This window comes from Delphinapterus leucas, chromosome 9 (genome assembly GCF_059928025.1).
Source record: "Delphinapterus leucas isolate spDelLeu-1000000601 "Yukka" chromosome 9, BTC_Dleu_Yukka2, whole genome shotgun sequence".
Classification (NCBI taxonomy): domain Eukaryota; kingdom Metazoa; phylum Chordata; class Mammalia; order Artiodactyla; family Monodontidae; genus Delphinapterus; species Delphinapterus leucas.
This window is the reverse complement of record NC_143137.1, coordinates 23,374,619-23,392,766: the sequence shown is the minus strand read 5'-3', so window position 1 is coordinate 23,392,766 and position 18,148 is coordinate 23,374,619. Positions and strand designations below refer to the sequence as shown.

The window sequence follows — 18,148 nt, the reverse complement described above, 5'->3', positions numbered from 1 at the left end:
TGCATTTACATTATGTTGTATATTCTAGCTTCTATTAAAAGCATGTCTTTCAGGAAATTCGCTGGTGGTCCAGTGGTTAGGACTCGGCACTTTCACTGCGGGGGCCGGGTTTGACCCCTGGTTGGGGAACTAAGATCCTGAATGCCGTGTGGTGTGGCCAAATTAAAAAAAAAAAAAAAGAAAGAAAGAAAAATATGTCTTTTAAACGCACGTTTTCCTAACGTGCGTTTCCTAATACACACGTATTCCCTACTTCAGAATTTCCCAATCTGTATACAGTGAAAGGTCTCCCTGACCCTCAGGACAGCTAGGGCAGGGTGCTAGCCAGTGGATCGTACAAATACTGCGTTTTCTGAATGTGCTGTAACATGAAAAAAGAATTGGCAAGACCTGCTCTTAGACTCGCAATTTGTGTTTAAGACAGAAAGGAGTAGTTCTACTCTTAACCCTCAAGTTCAGGAAAATGACAGTGCCAACTGTAAAATGCTGCAAATAGTAGAATTTAGTAACAAGTTTGATGTCCTTTATTCAAGGGAAAACAATCCATGGATTGGGGGGAGTAAAGTACCTCACAAGAAGTGGAGCATTCTTCCTAGGGGGTTTTGGGCAAGAGCAGGCTTTATAAAACATTAGAGGAGCAACTCAGATGCAGGACATGATTGGCTAGGAGGTCAGGGATTTCCTTATAAAGATAGCAGGTCATCTTTTCTAAGGGTAAGGTAAGTTGACTGAAGCTGAGCTGGAGGGTTGTGATTGATATATGTTAGGTTTTCTTAGCAGTGTGGGCTGACTTAGGTTTAGATTTGTGGCATGGGCCGGGCCACTGGGGCAGCCTCCATTTTATGGGTCCCAACATACAAATTACTTTTATCACAAGTAAATAACTCTTTAGAAGTTACTTAGACTTATATTAGGTGTGTTCCCATACCTTACATGAAATGCATGTACACTTACTTTTGATATAGTGTACTTTAGGAGTCTTCAGACTTTCACTCATGTAATTCCTAAAAGAATTTTGACAGTAGCTAAGCCTGTGCGCCACAACTACTGAGCCTGTTTGCTGCAGCTACTGAAGCCTGTGCGCCTAGAGCCTGTGCTTTGCAACAAGAGAAGCCACTGCAATGAGAAGCCCATGCACTGCAACAAAGAGTGGCCCCCGCCCGCCACATCTAGAGAAACCCCACGCGCAGCAACAAAGACCCAACGCGGCCAAAAAAAAAAAAAAAAAAAAATTCTTTTTTAAATACTTAAAAAAAAAAAGTATACTCTCGGGCTTCCCTGGTGGCGCAGTGGTTGGGAGTCCGCCTGCCGATGCAGGGGATATGGGTTCGTGCCCCGGTCCGGGAAGATCCCACATGCCGTGGAGCGGCTGGGCCCGTGAGCCATGGCCGCTGAGCCTGCGCGTCTGGAGCCTGTGCTCCGCAGCGGGAGAGGCCACAGCAGTGAGAGGCCCGCATACCGCAAAAAAAAAAAAAAAGTATACTCTGTAATTGGTTGGTGGACAGTTTGACTTATAGACCTCTCAAGTTTTCTTTAGGATTTAAAACCACATCTTTCTAAAACTAGTGGTCGGGTTAATTAGTAGTGAAATGGAATGTAGGGAACAACTATCTTATGAAAGTTGGTCTTTACCTTTCTTTTTATTTATTTTTTTTTAAAAAAATTTATTTATTTATTTATTCTTGGCTGTGTTTGGTCTTCATTGCTGTGCCGGCTTTCTCTGGTTGCAACGAGCGGGGGCTACTCTTCGTTGTGGTGCACAGGCTTCTCCTTGTGGTGGCTTCTCTCACTGTGGAGCACGGGCTCTAGGCACGTGGGCTTCAGTAGTTGTGGCACGTGGGCTCAGTAGTTGTGGCACATATGGGCTTAGTTGCTCTGCAGCATGTGGGATCTTCCTGGACCAGGGATTGAACCCATGTCCCCTGCATTGGCAGGCAGATTCTTAACTACTGCTTCACCGGGGAAGTCCTGGTCTTCACCTTTCTTGACACTAGTCATCTCCCTTTGTTTCTGCATTTTTTTTAAAGGATTCTCTTTGCTCTCATATCATTCAAGACCAACAGCTGGAAATATTCTTGTTGCAAGATCAATAATCACACATCAGGAAAACTCCTTGCTTCTTAAGGTCTCTCTGACCTAAAATACCCTTATAACTGCTGTTAGGTTCCAAACTGATGAATGAGGAAAAAGGGTCAGGTCAGATTTGCATGGGGCAGTCTTTGAGAAAAGACAAACTCATCTTCTGTGTGGATGTGTATTCACACAGGTGACATGTACAGCCATGATGGAAATGCTGATGAGCCAGAATGGGTAAAGACTGAGAGAGAACAGTTTGTTGAGTTTCGAGATAAGAACCGAGATGGGAAGATGGATAAGGAAGAGACCAAAGACTGGATCCTTCCCTCAGACTATGATCATGCAGAGGCAGAAGCCAGGCACCTAGTCTACGAATCCGACCAAAACAAGGTAAGTCTGTCCAGGCCCAAACAATCTATCAGTGATCGAAGTCTGTTTCTAGGGGATTGCCTAAAAAATTCCTCTTGAGGTACATGGAGCATTTAAGGTCTTAATTAGTTTGAGTCTGCTATGGATCTAAAGTTGGCGATTGAAAACTTACAGGGCAGTGCTAGCTCTCTGATCTCATTTTAGAAGTCCCTTTGCCCAGTGTTCCCAGCATTGGAGAAATTTAGGCCTCAGAAAGAGCCTCTGGATATAGCCTGTGCCCAGCGTGCATCATCTGCTATGTTGGGAACCCCGAGAAATCTTCTTTGCTTTTTTGTTGTTATTTCCTTTGTTCTTTGATCTTTTACAGGCTCATTTTGCCTACTCAAAGCTGGTTGTTTCCTTCCTAAATCAAATATGCTTTTTAAAATTAAATCGTTTGTAGGAGCTTATAAATCAGCTTTTCTCTGAAACCTGTTAAAATTACCCTTGATCAGTTATCTGAGAAGGCATTCAGTTCATTAAAAGAGTGGTGTTACTACTGAGCCCTGTCACCTTTTTCAGAGATTTGAATGCTCTCCTTAGAGCAAACTGAAAATCAGTCTAAAGTTGGGGGATTTTAGAATTCTAAATGTTCTTTTATTTAGACTGATCTTCGGTTTTAATGCAGTTTCTTTTTTTCTTTTTTTAAATTATTTATTTTTGGCTGCATTGAGTCTTTGTTGCTGCGCGCGGGCTTTCTCTAGTTGTGGTGAGCGGGGGCTACTCTTCGTTTTGGTGCGCAGGCTTCTCATTGCGGTGGCTTCTCTCGTTGCGGAGCACAGGCTCTAGGCACAGGCTTCAGTAGTTGTGGCTCGCACAGGCTCTAGAGTAAAGGCTCAGTAGTTGTGGCTCATGGGCTTAGTTGCTCCACGGCATGTGGGATCTTCCCGGACCAGGGCTCAAACCCGTGTCCCCTGCATTGGCAGGCGGATTCTTAACCACTGCGCCACCGGGGAGGCTCCTGATGCAGTTTCTTATTGAGCCTTTTTGAGGGTCAGTCTGTTTTGAGTTCTTGCTCAGTCACTTCAGTAGCCAGGTGCTGTGTCCTGAGACATGTGAGAAAAGGAAACTGATGTAGTCATCCCTTGGGAATCTAGCCTAGCTAATTCTTGAGATGAGTATCTGAGCCTTCATTTGGGGTTCTGTCTGGAATCTTATTGGTGACTAGGTCATTTTGGAGTTGAAGACTGTGCTTGATATTAGCATATTTCATTGTTCCTGTTAGACAAAGACTTGATTCACTTTGAAGTATTTTTCCTGGCTATTCTTGACTATCTCTTACCCATATCTAGGAGATGTCCCACATTTTGCTCGAAAGGGAGTGTTTTCTTCTCAAAAAACAAACCCATATCCCTAGCATTAAGAAAAATGTATCAACTGCTGTTTACTTCCCTCTTTGCGTGTGTGTGTGTGTGTGTGTGTGTGTGTGTGTGTGTGTGTGTGTGTGTGTTGGGGGTGGGCAGTGAGGATTGAGTTCACATTTAATTTAGTGGGAATTAGAATCGTAAATCTTGACTAACCCCTGTTGTATGTTAACAGTGTTCTAGATTTGAAATAAGAAATATATTTTGCATCAATTCACTGTTCTTTCTACTTTCAGGATGGCAAGCTTACCAAGGAGGAGATTGTTGACAAGTATGATTTATTTGTGGGTAGCCAGGCCACAGATTTTGGTGAGGCCTTAGTACGACATGACGAGTTCTGAGCTGCAGACAGAGGAACCTACATTTCTTCAAAAGTAATTTATTTTTACAGCTTCTGGTTTCACATGAAATTGTTTGCGCTACTGAGACTGTTATTACAAACTTTTTAAGACATGAAAAGCTGTCTTAAAAATCCCGTCCCCATTCCTCCTCCTCTCTGAGGGACTGGAGGGAAACTGTGCTTCTGAGGAAAAACTCTAATTAGTACACTTGTGTTTGTAGATTTACACTTTGTATTATGTATAACATGTGTGTTTATTTTTGTATTTGTTCTCTGGTTGGGAGTATGATATGAAGGATCAAGATCCTCAGCTCACACTTTGTAGGCAAACGTTAGCCCTTCACTCTGTCTCAACCCTTATCATATAATTTTTATAATTCTGAGTTAATTAATTTTAAGCCTGAGATCAATAAGAAATGTTCAAGAGAGAGAAGAGGGAAGAAATAGTCCCCACAATTTATATTTAGAGAGATAACACTTAAACTTGCCTATTGAAAAGTATCCTGCATAAGTAGGAGGGGCCGAATATTTCATTCAGCTGCTCCAGGTCCAGGTCCTGGCATTGTCTGGGCAAGGACCGATCCCTGTGCTGTAAGAAAGCTTGGCTCAACTTGATTTCATTCATTCTTTTTTTTCCTTCCCTGTAAGACTAGCTGTTTGCTAATTTTGTCAAGCACAGCTGTGGTGGGAAGAGTTGGGGCCACTGTCTTGAAAATCAGTCAAGTACTGAGTGTGATCTCTTTACAGAGCTATACATAGAAACAGCTGGAAAACTAAAGGAAAAATACAAGTGTTTTTAGGGCACATGCTTTTTTCTGGGTATGCATCTATTGAAGTGCTCAAGACTGTCTTGCCTATTGAATCACTGTAAGTGCCCCCATTCAGCTCCTATTTCCCCAGGTGTTCCAAGGAATTAATCTGCACTGCAGTTAAAATGTACTCCTTTCCAGTCATGTCATTGAAAGTGCCTTTAATGAGAGAAATGATCACTGAATGAGGATTCTCTTAAGAAACTCGAAGATAAAATAAAGAGAAGATTTTTTGGACCACCTTAAATGAAAGCTTAGAACCTCCTAGTGTGGTGGGATTTTTTTCTTTCCTTTCTCCTTTGGACGGTGGTTAAATAGCAGTATTAGTTAGGGGCTTGGTTGCAGTGTTCTTATCTTGTGGGCTGGTTTCCAAAAACCACATGCTGCTGAATTTACCAGGGATCCTCGTACCTCAGAATGCTAACCACTTACTACCAGGCCTGTTTCTGTGTCAGCTGGAGAGCTTGAGCTAAGACTCAAAGATGAGAGGGCTCTTTTGTTTGAGGACCATCGCTCACCCTTCCTGCCTTCGACCCATCACTCCCTATGTTCCTGTCTCCCCACCGCCAAAAAAAAGTTTATCGTGAATCAACATGGCCAATCCTGATCAAAGAGAGGGACATTGTAGAAGGAGCTGAAGAAACCACCTCTGTTCCCAACTCACTTTACCTATATTTTGCGTAACAGGAAACTGTCCTTTTTGGTCCCTTTCATACAGATGGACCTCTTTTGAGAAGAATTATTATATTCCAAGTTTTTAGCCCTCAGGATACTAAGACAAATATATATATATATATATCCGTTATTATTTCATATATCTTTCTGGATAATACATTCAGGTGGTGCTGGGTGATTATTATAATCTGAACCTAGGTGTATCCTTTGGTCTTCCACAATCACGTTGAGGTGGGCTACTTGGCCTGGTAAAAAGCCGGATATCGTGTAACTCCACCCCAGCCTTTGCATTGAGCTCTTGAGAGTGGATACATTCTTTTACCCCCAGTATAAGGGAGTGGAAATTCTCTGCCTTCCAGATTCCCCATTTTTATTGTTAAGAAGATCAGGGATAATTAATAATGCCCACCAACCCTGGCTTGGAGAGGGCACATCATGAATTGTGTGGCAGGAGATCCTCATAGGTCACTAGGTACAGAGAACCCAGGCCTTATGTTAAAGTCACGCACCTAGAAAGCAAACTTCCATCTGCTAAGACAGCAACTTCTGGATGCTGGGTGCTCATCAGTAAGCATTGTACTCTAATCTCTAATGATCCCCCTGGATTTTTTTTTTTTCTTTTGGTTTAAATCAAGCCTGAGGCTGGTGAACAGTAGCTGCACACCCACATTGTGTGTTCTGTGAATGCTAGCTCTCTTGAATTTGGATATTGGTTATTTTTTATAGAGTGTAAACCCAGTTTTATATTCTATAATGCAAACAGGTACCTATCTGTTTCTAAATAAAACTGTTTACATTCACTGTGGGTTATGAATGTCCTTTATTTTCTTAGGAAATGGAACTCTTGCTTAGAATTATGGGTGTTATAAAATGGCACAGAAAAAGAGCTCTCCTAGAAGGTTTAACATACCCCCCACTCCAACCCAGAGAAGTTACTGCCTTCTCCCAAATTGGTTACTCTTCTTCCTATTCCTGAAATCTTCTAGCATCCTTCTACAGCTGTAACCCTTCTCTGCTTCCCTTAGGCCATATAACTGGAGAGGAGCCCAGCTGCTCATTACATAATTGCCTGATACCAAACACAAGCCATTTCTGAATGTACACACATTTATCTTGATTTTTATTTCAAAAAGTGTCTTCTTCAGGGGGTGGGGAGAGGGAGTATAAGGTAAAACAGTTTTTTGAACATTTTGTATAGTTTATAAATGGTATTAGATGTGCAAATTCATTTTGAGAACATGAAGGGAATTAAACTATTAACTTTAGTAAATACACAGCTTAAGACAGATATATAGGTTTAGCCAGATAGGAGGTGTGGGGGGAAAGGAAGCACCTGGAATATTCATGCTGGTACAGGGGTTTGTGGGCATGGCTGTCCCAGCCAAAGCAATAGCAATTACTGGCAGTGACAGCATAAGAAAGTTCTTTCAAACTCATTTGGGACCTACTAAAGGGTTTTTTTTGTTTTGTTTTATTTTATTTTATTTATTTATTTTTGGCTGCATTAGGTCTTCGTTGCTCTGCTTGGGCTTTCTCTAGTTGCGGTGAGCGGGGGCTACTCTTTGTTGTGGTGCGTGGGCTTCTCACTGCGGTGGCTTCTCTTGTTGTGGAGCACGGGCTCTAGGCTCACGGGCTCTAGAGCGCAGGCTCAGTAGTTGTGGCGCACGAACTTAGTTGCTCTGCGGCATGTGGGATCTTCCCGGACCAGGACTCGAACCCATGTCCCCTGCATTGGCAGGCGGATTCTTAAACCACTTTGCCACCAGGGAAACTCTAAAGGTTCTTTTTTTAATGTCTCTCCCATTTCTAAAGTGTTTCCATAAGTTTGTTTTAATTCAAAATGTATCATCTTTGAACAGATCCCCAGTAGGGAAAAAATGTTACTAGAAAGGAAAATAATTGTTGTGTACACACTGAAAAATCATCAGCCAGACTGCTTTACAGTTGCCGTGTATGTAGAAATCTGTTCTCCAAGTGCTGTAAATCCTGCCACTTAGGAGTAGAAACTGGGCTTCCCTGGTGGCGCAGTGGTTGAGAGTCCGCCTTCCGATGCAGGGGACACGGGTTCGTGCCCCGGTCTGGGAAGATCCCACATGCTGTGGAGCGGCTAGGCCCATGAGCCGTGGCCGCTGAGCCTGCACGTCTGGAGCCTGTGCTCCGCAACGCAGGAGGCCACAACAGTGAGAGGCCCGCGTACCGCAAAAAATTTAAAAAAAGAGTAGAAACTGGTGATTGTTGAAATGGCCTTTGGGGTGGTCTGAAGTAGACCCAGCTGGAACAGGAGCTTTGTGTAGGTAGGAAGGAAATAGTAGGAAAATGGAAAATTGACCTCAAATTGCTATCACTCCCCTTCCCGTTTTCTGTGTTGTAGTCGTTTGGTTTTTGACAGGCAAGGTAGAAATTTCCTTAAATGTAAAATCCTTGTTGCTGCAAACAGGCCAGTATGGCTTCTTAGTTGGGGCCAACTTGGCTAGAAGAGACGGTAGAAACTTCCATTTTCTGGGAGCTAGACATGTCAGACTCATCTGTCATGGGCCTTCCACACACCATCTCCATGATGGAAGCTCGGAACTGGAGGAAAGAGCAGAATTGGAGATAGTCCCCTTGGTAGACCAGTACAGAGGAGATAACATCAGGAAGCATAGGGGAAAAAAGATCTCATTCTTTGTATCCTCAAAGCCTTGCACAATGCCTTATACACAGGATCTCCTCAGGTGGTTTTGATTATATCTTCCCAATACTGAGAGCTAGCTATATTCCAGGCTAAGGCTACACACTACTCCTGGGTCTGCAGTGATAATCCCTACACATTCTGGCTAACTCTGAGAATGTGTAGAATTTCACTGTTGGGAAACCTCACAAACCACCCTGCCCCATAAGAGCACTGTCAAAAGTGACCCCAGAATAGCCCCGCCGACCCACCCCACCCCACCATTACTTGAAAGTGCTCCCAACTGGGGAAGGACTGCCAATTCTGTTTCTGTCCAGGAGGTTTCGCATTCGTTTTGAATCCATCTCTGGAAGTGAGGAAACAAAATAACAATTCTCAAAGCAGAGTGTTAGCTCTATAAGACAGGAACCCTCCTTGATTTGTCTGAGTTTGGGTTATTAGCTTAGATTCAGGATTTGGGATAGGAAGCCACCTGGTACCTTCAGATGATAAGCTGTTTTAGAAACTTACGCATGTGTTGTGATTTCTGTGTTTCACATAAATGGTCGTGCAGACTAGAAGTTGGAAAGGATTAAGAACTCGTGAAATGGAAATTTAGGGGCACTGCTGATCTATCGGTTTTTCAGTGAAACGGAAAGCCTTTTCACTTCTCATCCTGCCCTTTGGAGCAACTCGAATTTTATGGCTCAAGTTGTCTTCCCTGGGTTCTGTGATCTTCTCTGGATGACCACGCCTTCATCCCTGAGCTTACTTACCAAGTGCTTTCTAGCCTGCTAAGGGTTTCCATGCCTTCCCTGTTGACCCCTAGAAACCCTTTGAGTGGAGTCCCAGGTGCTTAGAGTTAAAAGTCATTGTTGAGAAGAACCAGGTCTTAGGAATATAAATAGAGAGCTTTACCTGCTTATTCATGAAGCAGTAGATGATGGGATTGTAGACGCAAGCACTCTTGGGGAAGAAGGCAGGGATGGTGACAAACCGTAAGTCCACCCCGTGGTTACGGTTGTTGACTATATATGTGGCCAGGGCAGCATAGGGCGTGTAACAGAGACAGAAGGATCCCACCATCATCACCACCTTGTGGCTCACCTCCCGCCCAGCCTTCTGGGTTGTAGCTGACTCCTGCTGCTGAGCTGCAACCTGGAAAGAGCACAGAAAACATCACACCCTCTTATCCCTGGCCCTGAACTCCCAGATCTCTGGACTCTTCAACTAGGGGGCCATCTACTCTAATTGTCTCTCTGCTGTCCCAGCTTTTGGCCTAGTCCCTCTGTTTCCCCCTCCTTGAGGAAGGCAAGATGGAGGCAGCTCTCTGGTCTGTGACAATGGAAAAGATCACATGCGTCTCTTGATACACCTGAGCAGGAATGACTCCGCCTTATTCTTCATTTCATCATCTCCCTGTCCCCACTTCCTTAACTGCTTTTTGATACCCCTCTACCTGACTGGACGTTTCCAAATGTTTTATGTTCCAGAGCACTTACCCGCTCTCCCCTCTCACCTAGAGCCTTGTGATCCCTTCCTCCCTGACCCTCATGAAAGGCACTCACAGCTCTGAAGACCCCCAGCAGCTGACAGTAGGAGAAGCAGATGAGGGAGAGAGGCACAATGTAGCAGAAAATGAAGAGAAACCAGGTACAGTACTCGCTGTAATATTTGGTGCCCACGGTGCAGGAACACTGAAGACCCTCGGGGACAAACCTGCAAGGGACCAAGCACTTACTCACTGTGAGGCTCAATTAGTAGAGAGGGAGATGAGATTCTTGGGTTGTGTTCTCCACTTAGAACCCAGAATGACTTCAGGCAGCGGGTATTTTCTGTCCTCACCAGCGAGCCTTTAGCAATTGCAACTGCAGGGTAAACTTTAGCACTTGTCTCCCACAGCCCTTTCCCTTATTTATTCCACCAGCTCTTTAAAAGTTAGAGGTCAAAGACTATACCCAACTCTCTTCCCGCCCTCGCAACCTGAGCTTCTAGCTACGTCAGCACAGTGGCCCTGCACTCTCACCGGCTCCAGCCAAAGAAGGGTGGGATGGAGACACCAATACCAATGGTCCAGGTGACCAGGACCACCATCAGTGCGTGCTTGGAGCTGAAGCGGAAGTTGCCGAAGGGCTTACAGATGGTGGTGTAGCGCTCAAAGACCAAGAAGGCCAGTGACCAGCCTGTCACCAGACCTGTGATGAAATGTGAGGGTAAGAGGGTAAACAGCCCCACTCATCCTGGCAGGCAGAGTGGAATACAGATGGGGTGGAGAAAGCACAGGGAGGGAAGGTTGGAGTGGTTAGTGAAGTAGAGTTTGGGACTCGGTCAGACTTCTAGTCTGGGTGGCTTTACATCTCAGTATGCAAAAGAGCACCAAACTTCTATCCCCCAGACTCCTCTTTGGGGCCCACTCTCACCCAACAGCCTGGCCCCTGGTTCCAATCATGGAGCGGTGTCCTTTGCCTCCCCCCAGCCCCCTTCTCCTGCAATACCTGCTGTACAGCCCAGGAAGGCCCCCAGAGCACAAACATGGCGGCCGAAGACAAAGTATCCATGACAGCTGGTGATGAAGACGACAAAGAGAAGATGCAGTAGATGAAGCCCCCCAGGGATACATTGACCAGAATGTAGTTGAGTGGCTGCCGCAACTTTCTGTAGCACAGTGTGGCCACCAGCACTGTGGCATTGAGTGGCGTCCCTACAACGAAGACAAAGCCCGTGAAGGCTGCCTGGAGGTGGAAGGCCCAGACAGGGGCGAGGCGGTACTGAGGCCCATCCCGCGGCCCCACCAAGATGTTCTTGAACAGAAAAAACTCCTCCTCCTCTGACATCTTGCTCATGGGATATCCGCCACCCCCTCTGATTCCTCTTATAGATCATCCTCCCACCACCACTTCTCCCTGACCCTGCCAAAGAACGTCTCCTCCAAAGCCACTTTGGAGCTCCCTGAAAGATCACTACTGATCCTAAGCCTCCTAAGGACAAAGTTTGGGATTAAAGACCCTAAGCCCCCACCTAAACCTTTTGTGACCCCAAAGCCGATTGTATGTTCTTCAGAGGATAAGAGTGGGCTCAAAGAATCCGGACATGGAATGGTCAGGTGCTGGAATGAATAGGAGTGGGCTCGTTAGGGCCTGGGAGATGCTGACCCATATTTAATGAAGACCCTCCATCACTTTTTTTCCCTTTGAGTGGACCTGTGGAAGGCACCCTTCTTCTTTGACTTCAGGCACTACTATATCCCTGTAGGTGTTTACACCCCATCTGCCCCTTTGTGGAAGGTGCCCACTAAGTGTCCCTCTCCAGGGATCTTGGGCTCACAGCCAGCCTGGGAAGCAGCCTCAGGCTGCAGGAAGGGGCAGGGAATGGAGAGTTCCCTGGAACACCTTAGTAACAGCCTTCATGGAACAGTTGAGGGGCAACTCGACAATGCCTAGAGGTCTAAGGCACCCCAGGCTGCCAGTTTCTTCATGGTGAGTCTACCCAGAGAGGGAACCTTTCCTACTCAGACCTCCCCCAGCCAGGTCGAGGTTAGTTTGCTCACTGTCCCTCTCATGCCATGTTCACACCTGCCCCTGCCCTTAGCTCAGCAGTGCCCAAGCTGCCAGTCATCCTGTCTGCTCATCCAAGACCTGCCCAGTGAATTACGTAATTCACTGTCCAGAAAGTCAACACAAACCAACTGTTCTTCAGATTATGACAGGCAAGAATGGGGTTTCACAAAGGAGACATCGGTGTGATATAATAATGTCCTCAACAGCATTCCTGAGTAGCACAGCAACCAGTTTCACAGGATCGGGTCTCCTGCTGACTATTACCCTCAATATGGGCTCCACACAAAGCACGATTCAGAACTGGACATAAACCAGAACCATTTGGCTGGGGGCCAAATACCAGCTCTGCCAGGCTACTCTAATCCAGAGGACATTTCAACTCTCTAGAGGCTTGAAAGGCATTATTCCCTAACCTCTCTAATCATTGCTTCTCCCTGTTTAGTTTTTTATCAAGTGGATTTCTGTTTCAAGTGGATTGTATATGCCTGGGGCTCAAAATTCAAATAGTACAAAAGAATATACAGTGAAAAATACATCTCTTTCCCACCCAGGCTCCCAGTTCCCCTCTCCAGAAGCAACCAGTGTTCACTTTTTGCTGTGTTTTTGATGCGTAGGATGAAATGATGTGTTGAGCTTGAAATGTGTTGTGACAATGTTGTCTGTTAAATACTGACCGGTCAGACTCTCCAGGCAAGTGGTGAGATAAGAGAAAGTTCTACATGCTCTTGTGAAAATGAGGAATCGTCCAAGGATTTGCCTGAATGAAAGCCATCCTCACGCCTGGGAGGAAAGAGCAGAAACCACCCCCACCCACCCCGCCCCGAGGTAGAGCCATGACTCTTCCTAGAGAATTTCATCTGCTGGCTTTGAAATACAGAGACAAATGAACCACTGAGGGCCTAAACTCCTACAGCCTAGATCAAGGCCACAGTAATTTTAGCCTGGAAAACAATGCATGGTAGATGGCAATGGATTTCCACCCGGGCGGCACTCCTCTCCCCCACCCTGTTACCCTGGAGACATTTGGAGGTATGTGGGATGGGAGGGGGGTGTTTTATGGCTGTTGGCAAAGAAGGGGATTACTGGTATTGAGTGGGCAGGACACTGCTCTATACAGGCCACACTGAGAATGATCCTGCCTCAAATTCCAATAGTACCCCCAGAGAAAAGCACTGGCTGGGACCCAATCCCGGTCTCAGCCCTGAAACATTCTCAGCAAAGTCCCCCTGGCACCCTTGCTTGGAGCCACCTCACTCCTTGGCACACCCAGCGAGAGAAACAATTAGGAAATGTGTACTGAGGTAATGGAATGACACGTTGAGTGGCTTTTATTTATAAGCCAGTTTAAAGCTGGGGAACAGCTACCCAAAAAAGTCCCTTTGGTTTGAGAATAGATGAGCTGTTGCTTTTCTCTCTGGCCATGATTGGTTAGTGGAGCCAGTCATCTGGTCCAGACACTCTGGATGGGGATAATAAAACTTCATCCCCTGGGTACAAAGGAATGTTAGCCAATATGTTCTCTAAAGCGAGGGCCATTCTTCCCCATATCCAACAGACACGTTGGTTTATTAGGAAGCCTGCTTTTGCATGGATGGTGGGAGGGTTTCTTTAGGCTTATGGCTTTTACCTCGAGCCAAGTAATGAAGATCCCCCTGAATATCTGTTGCCCCTGGTGGTTTTTTGGTGCACACTCCTGGCTTGCTTTCTTTCCCTCATTCACGCATTCATCTATTCCACAGACATTTGCTAAGAGATGCCTTCAACAGCAGTTGTGCTGTGAGGATGAAATGAGATTAATCTGGTAGAGTGCTTACCTAAGGCCAGGTACACAGAAATGCTTGGGAGTTGTTTGTTCCGTCAGCAGGATTGCCAAGTGCCAGACACGAGGCTGGATCCAAAGATCAATAAGACAGATCTCTGTCCCCCCAGAAGCTCCCAGCCTCCTAGAGGGGACCCCCCTCTAGGGGGTCAAACAAGGGTCCTGGAGGTGTGATGGATGTGGTACAGTGGCAGCACAAAAGAGAGCCAGACAGAGCCTACTGGGTCTCCTACAAGGCCCCAGTTTCTGATGTGTGACCTCTCCCCTCACTCTCATTTGGGGAATCCCAGCCTGAAGAACCCCACCCAGGCCACCCTTAGCCGATCGGCAGGCTCTTCCCTGAAGCTTTCCTGGGTGGCATGAACAGGGCAGGCTGGGGTGAGGGAGGAAGTGTGGGTATTTACAGGATGTATTCCCATCTCTGGTTTTCTAGAAAGTCTGGATAGTGGTGTGTATCGCACTTAAAACACACTTTGGATTCAGATAAATGTGCTTCGTATAAGTCGAATTTGGGCACGTTTCTGTTTCTTACAGTGGGGTGACAGCTGTCTCGCAAGGCTGTTATGAGGTTAAGTAAGATCTGTAAAGCACAGATCACACTGCTCAGCCCACGGTAAGCATTAAGTGGCAGCTTTCCTCTCATGTATTTTCTCCTTGCCCTCATGTTGCCATCATAATAACCCCTTTCCTTTGTACAGCACTTTACAGTTTGCAGAGTGCTTTCACATACGTTTTCTCACCTGATCCTCAAATTACCCTGTAAGGCAGACAGGGCAGGTGTGACTTCTCCACCTGACAGATGAAGAAACTGAGTAATTTAGCAAATATCACCTAGTCAAGGGTGATCCGGGACAGACTTCTTAGTCCCCACCTAGGAGGCAGATGAGTTTGGAGGATTTTTTCTCGTGGTCTGATCATGAGGTAAGAAAGAAGAGTGCTTCTTCATGGGTGCAGGAGATGCCAGGCAGGCCCCCTCAGCCCTGGGGTTCCCGGAAGGGGGAATGGCTGGAGACTGGCTCCCTCCCTGCCCTTCCCCAGCAGCACCCCACGAACTCCGCTTGGCAGCCCTGAGGGAGAACTGGATGGTCACGGGGAAGATGGGACCTTGCCTAATCACTGTGTGGCTCCACAGTGGGCCAGGGAGCAGTGGAGAGAGCCGAGGGTCAAGGCCTGCTGGAGTGCAGCCGACCTGGGCTGGGAGCCAGCCTGGACGGAGAAGAGAGGCCCTTCTAGGAACCACAAACTGTGGCTACTGCTGATGTAGCAAAGAAGACACAGCTGGCAAAGAGTAACCCTCAGTGGCTCTTTGGTCTAGGGCTATGATTCTCACTTAGGGTGCACGATGTCCCGGGTTCAAATCCCAGACGAGTCCTACTTTTGCTGGATTTTTCTTTTTTTCTGTTCCCCTTTCCTCACCACACAAGTATACGTTGCCTGCCCTTTCTCAAGTTGAAGCAGAGATGACCCAGTGGTGAGTGAGTAAAGGACCCTGAAGACAAGCTGCCAGTCAGTCTCCCCATTAGCCATGGCCTGTATATACCCCATTATTTCCGCTGAGGCCAAGCCGAGCAGAAGGGGATTGGCATAGCTCCAGGAGCCGAACCTGAGAAGGTAGAGCCAAAGGGTTGCCTCGTGTTAGGCAGAAAGCATCTCAGAGAGCCTCAGATAAAGAGCGGGTGGTCAGAACAATCAGGACCTGAGCTGGAGGTCAAGAAAAGGCAAACTCTCCATGTAAAACCCAAGCTATGAAATGCATTGGCTTCAAAGTCCAAAAGCTAGGAATAAAATTACAATTCTGAGTCTCATATTTCCTCTTGGTAAAATGGGAACAATAATATTCATTTCTTAAAGTTGAGAGGATTAAATCAGAAACTATATGTGAAAACACTTTGCAAACTATAACACACCTTACAGACGTAGGGATTGTTAGGAATACTACTAAAGATAAAGAGAATCTGGAAAGGAAATTCTGACAACATGACAGACTGAACTAATGTAGTTTCTCTTCACCCAATGCCCCGTAAAACACACACAGAAATACTACATAAAGCAGAATTTAAAAACTAACATATGAACAATTGCAAAATTGGTTTAAAAAGGGAAATTCCCAGATAACAGAATTAAAGAAAGAATATAAAACTAAACAAAGAAGGAGGAGGAGGAGAAGGAGGAGGGACTATCACAGTAGCCCATGATTCATTTCAGACACAGATCACAGACATATACCAGGGACAGGGAGATGTGTTCTAATGCTTTCAGTTATAGGCTATGTGCCCTCAGCCCACCAGAGACAAAGAGCTGGGACTGAACCCCCTGCATAAAGCTCAGAACATCAAAGATCTACCTTATCCATGGAAAGAAAACTAAAATGGCACACGCCAGTTCAACAAAGCAGAGAAAAGGGTTAGAAATCCAAGTCAACCCTGAGAAATTGAAGTCTGAGCCTGAGAAAATTCTTGTGTTGCATCTGGATTTATGTTATTTGCATGATGCTGAATCCTTAAGCAGAGAAATTAAATATAAACCTGGTTTAGGACAACTTGAAATCCCTAGGAATACCACACAGCCTCACAGAAGCAAGAAAGAGCTCTCCAAGACTGTTTTCATACCCCAAGGTATATGAGAGTCTCACTAAAAAGTGACAAATCAAAAACGCCTACTGGGGCTTCCCTGGTGGCGCAGTGGTTGAGAATCTGCCTGCTAATGCAGGGGATATGGGTTCGAGCCCCAGTCTGGGAAGATCCCATATGCCGCAGAGCAACTAAGCCCGGGAGCCACAACTACTGAGCCTGCGTGTCTGGAGCCTGTGCTCTGCAACAAGAGAAGCCGCGATAGTGAGAGGCCTGCGCACCGTGATGAAGAGTGGCCCCTGCTTGCCACAACTAGAGAAAGCCCTCGCACAGAAACGAAGACCCAACATAGCCAAAAATAAATAAATAAATTAATTAATTAAAAAAAAAACACCTACTGAAGAAGAACTCACAATAAAAATCTTATAAACTAGACAAGAAAGTAATCCACCTAAGGAAGACTCAGCAGACACAACAAACAGGACAATTAACACTCCAAGAACAGTGCATAATAGAACAACATGACAAGCACTGTGTAATAAGTATTCTTAAAAGTGTTAAAGATTAAAGACAAGAAAGTAAACCATAATGAAAATGTTGCACTATGAAAAAAAAAGCTCATTGAGGGAAAAAAAATTAGGAAATGGAAGACATACCATTGAAGACTCAAGACATTAAACAGTAGACTAGACCCAGCTGGAAAGAGAATTAGTGAAGTGGAAGATAGAGCTGATGAAATTGTTCAAAATATGGGGGGAAAGGGGAAAGTAATGAGATAGAAAATATGAAAGAATAGTTAAAAGACATGAGGAAAAGAATATGCCTATTACACTATCACACTGAATATATATATTGTTTCCTGAAAGAGAGAGAATGAGGGAAATGTATGGGTTGGCCAAAAAGTTGGTTTGAACTTTTTGGCCAACCCAATAATATTCCAAGAGATAATGATTGATAATTTTCCAAAATAAAAGAAAGACACAGTCCTCAGATTGAGAACTGAGCTTATAAACACATTGTGGTGAAACTGGAGAATACTGAAGAGAAAAAGAAAAATCTTAAAAGCAACAAAAAATTAAAAAAATTTAAAAACTTGTTTGCCTAGAGAGACAATTACATTGGCAGCTGACTTCTTATTAGCAGCAAAAGATTACAGAAAAAAATAGAATATCTTCAAAAGTCTAAAAGAATTGTCAACCTAAAATTTTATGCCCACTAAATTTCCATTTAAGTGTTGTGAAATAAAGACCTTTTAAGACATCCGGGCGCGGTGGCGCGCGCCTGTAGTCCCAGCTACTCGGGAGGCTGAGGCAGGAGGATCGCTTGAGCCCAGGAGTTCTGGGCTGTAGCGCGCTATGCCGATCGGGTGTCCGCACTAAGTTCGGCATCAATATGGTGACCTCCCGGGAGCGAGGGACCACCAGGTTGCCTAAGGAAGGGTGAACCGGCCCAGGTCGGAAAGGGAGCAGGTCAAAACTCCCGTGCTGATCAGTAGTGGGATCGCGCCTGTGAATAGCCACTGCACTCCAGCCTGGGCAACAGAGCGAGACTCCGTCTCAAAAAAAAAAAAAAAACCTTTTAAGACAAAGACTGAGAATGTTCACCACTCAAAGACTTTCACTGAAATGCTACCAAAGGATATACTTCATAAGAAGGAAACCGAAATAAGAAGGAAGGAATGAAATGCAAGAAGGAATGGTGAGCAAAGAAATTTATAAATATGTTTGTGAATCTGAAAAAGCATTGAGGGACTTCCCTGGCGGTCCAGTGGTTAAGACATCACCTTCCAATACAGGGGGTGCGGGTTCGGTCCCTGGTCAGGGAGCTAAGATTCCGCATACCTTGCGGCCAAAAAACCAAAACAGAAGCAATATTGTAAC

At 45.4% G+C, this 18,148-nt stretch overlaps 2 protein-coding genes and 1 non-coding gene across 10 annotated transcripts in view; 2 read left to right on the top strand and 1 right to left on the bottom strand.

The window, feature by feature from the left end:
- The window catches only part of CALU (calumenin), a 28,467-nt gene extending 21,995 nt beyond the window's left edge, over window positions 1–6,472 (top strand). For all 8 annotated transcript variants that reach the window (XM_022581688.2, XM_089917428.1, XM_089917425.1 and 5 more), the window contains 2 exons: window positions 2,267–2,466; window positions 4,085–6,472. In XM_022581688.2, the coding sequence (XP_022437396.1) occupies window positions 2,267–2,466; window positions 4,085–4,189 (305 nt within the window). In that variant the 3' untranslated portion in view covers window positions 4,190–6,472. The remainder of the gene's footprint in view (window positions 1–2,266; window positions 2,467–4,084) is intronic.
- A 1,500-nt stretch (window positions 6,473–7,972) lies between these two features.
- On the bottom strand, window positions 7,973–11,333 carry OPN1SW (opsin 1, short wave sensitive). Its single transcript, XM_022581659.3, is given in 6 exon segments — window positions 7,973–8,243; window positions 9,241–9,480; window positions 9,891–10,041; window positions 10,349–10,517; window positions 10,818–10,901; window positions 10,904–11,333. Coding segments are annotated over 6 exon segments (1,026 nt in total). The 5' UTR covers window positions 11,166–11,333; the 3' UTR covers window positions 7,973–8,123.
- A 6,195-nt stretch (window positions 11,334–17,528) lies between these two features.
- LOC149748361 (signal recognition particle RNA) lies at window positions 17,529–17,828 on the top strand. The gene has a single exon (XR_016394452.1).
- The last annotated feature ends 320 nt before the right edge of the window (window positions 17,829–18,148 follow it).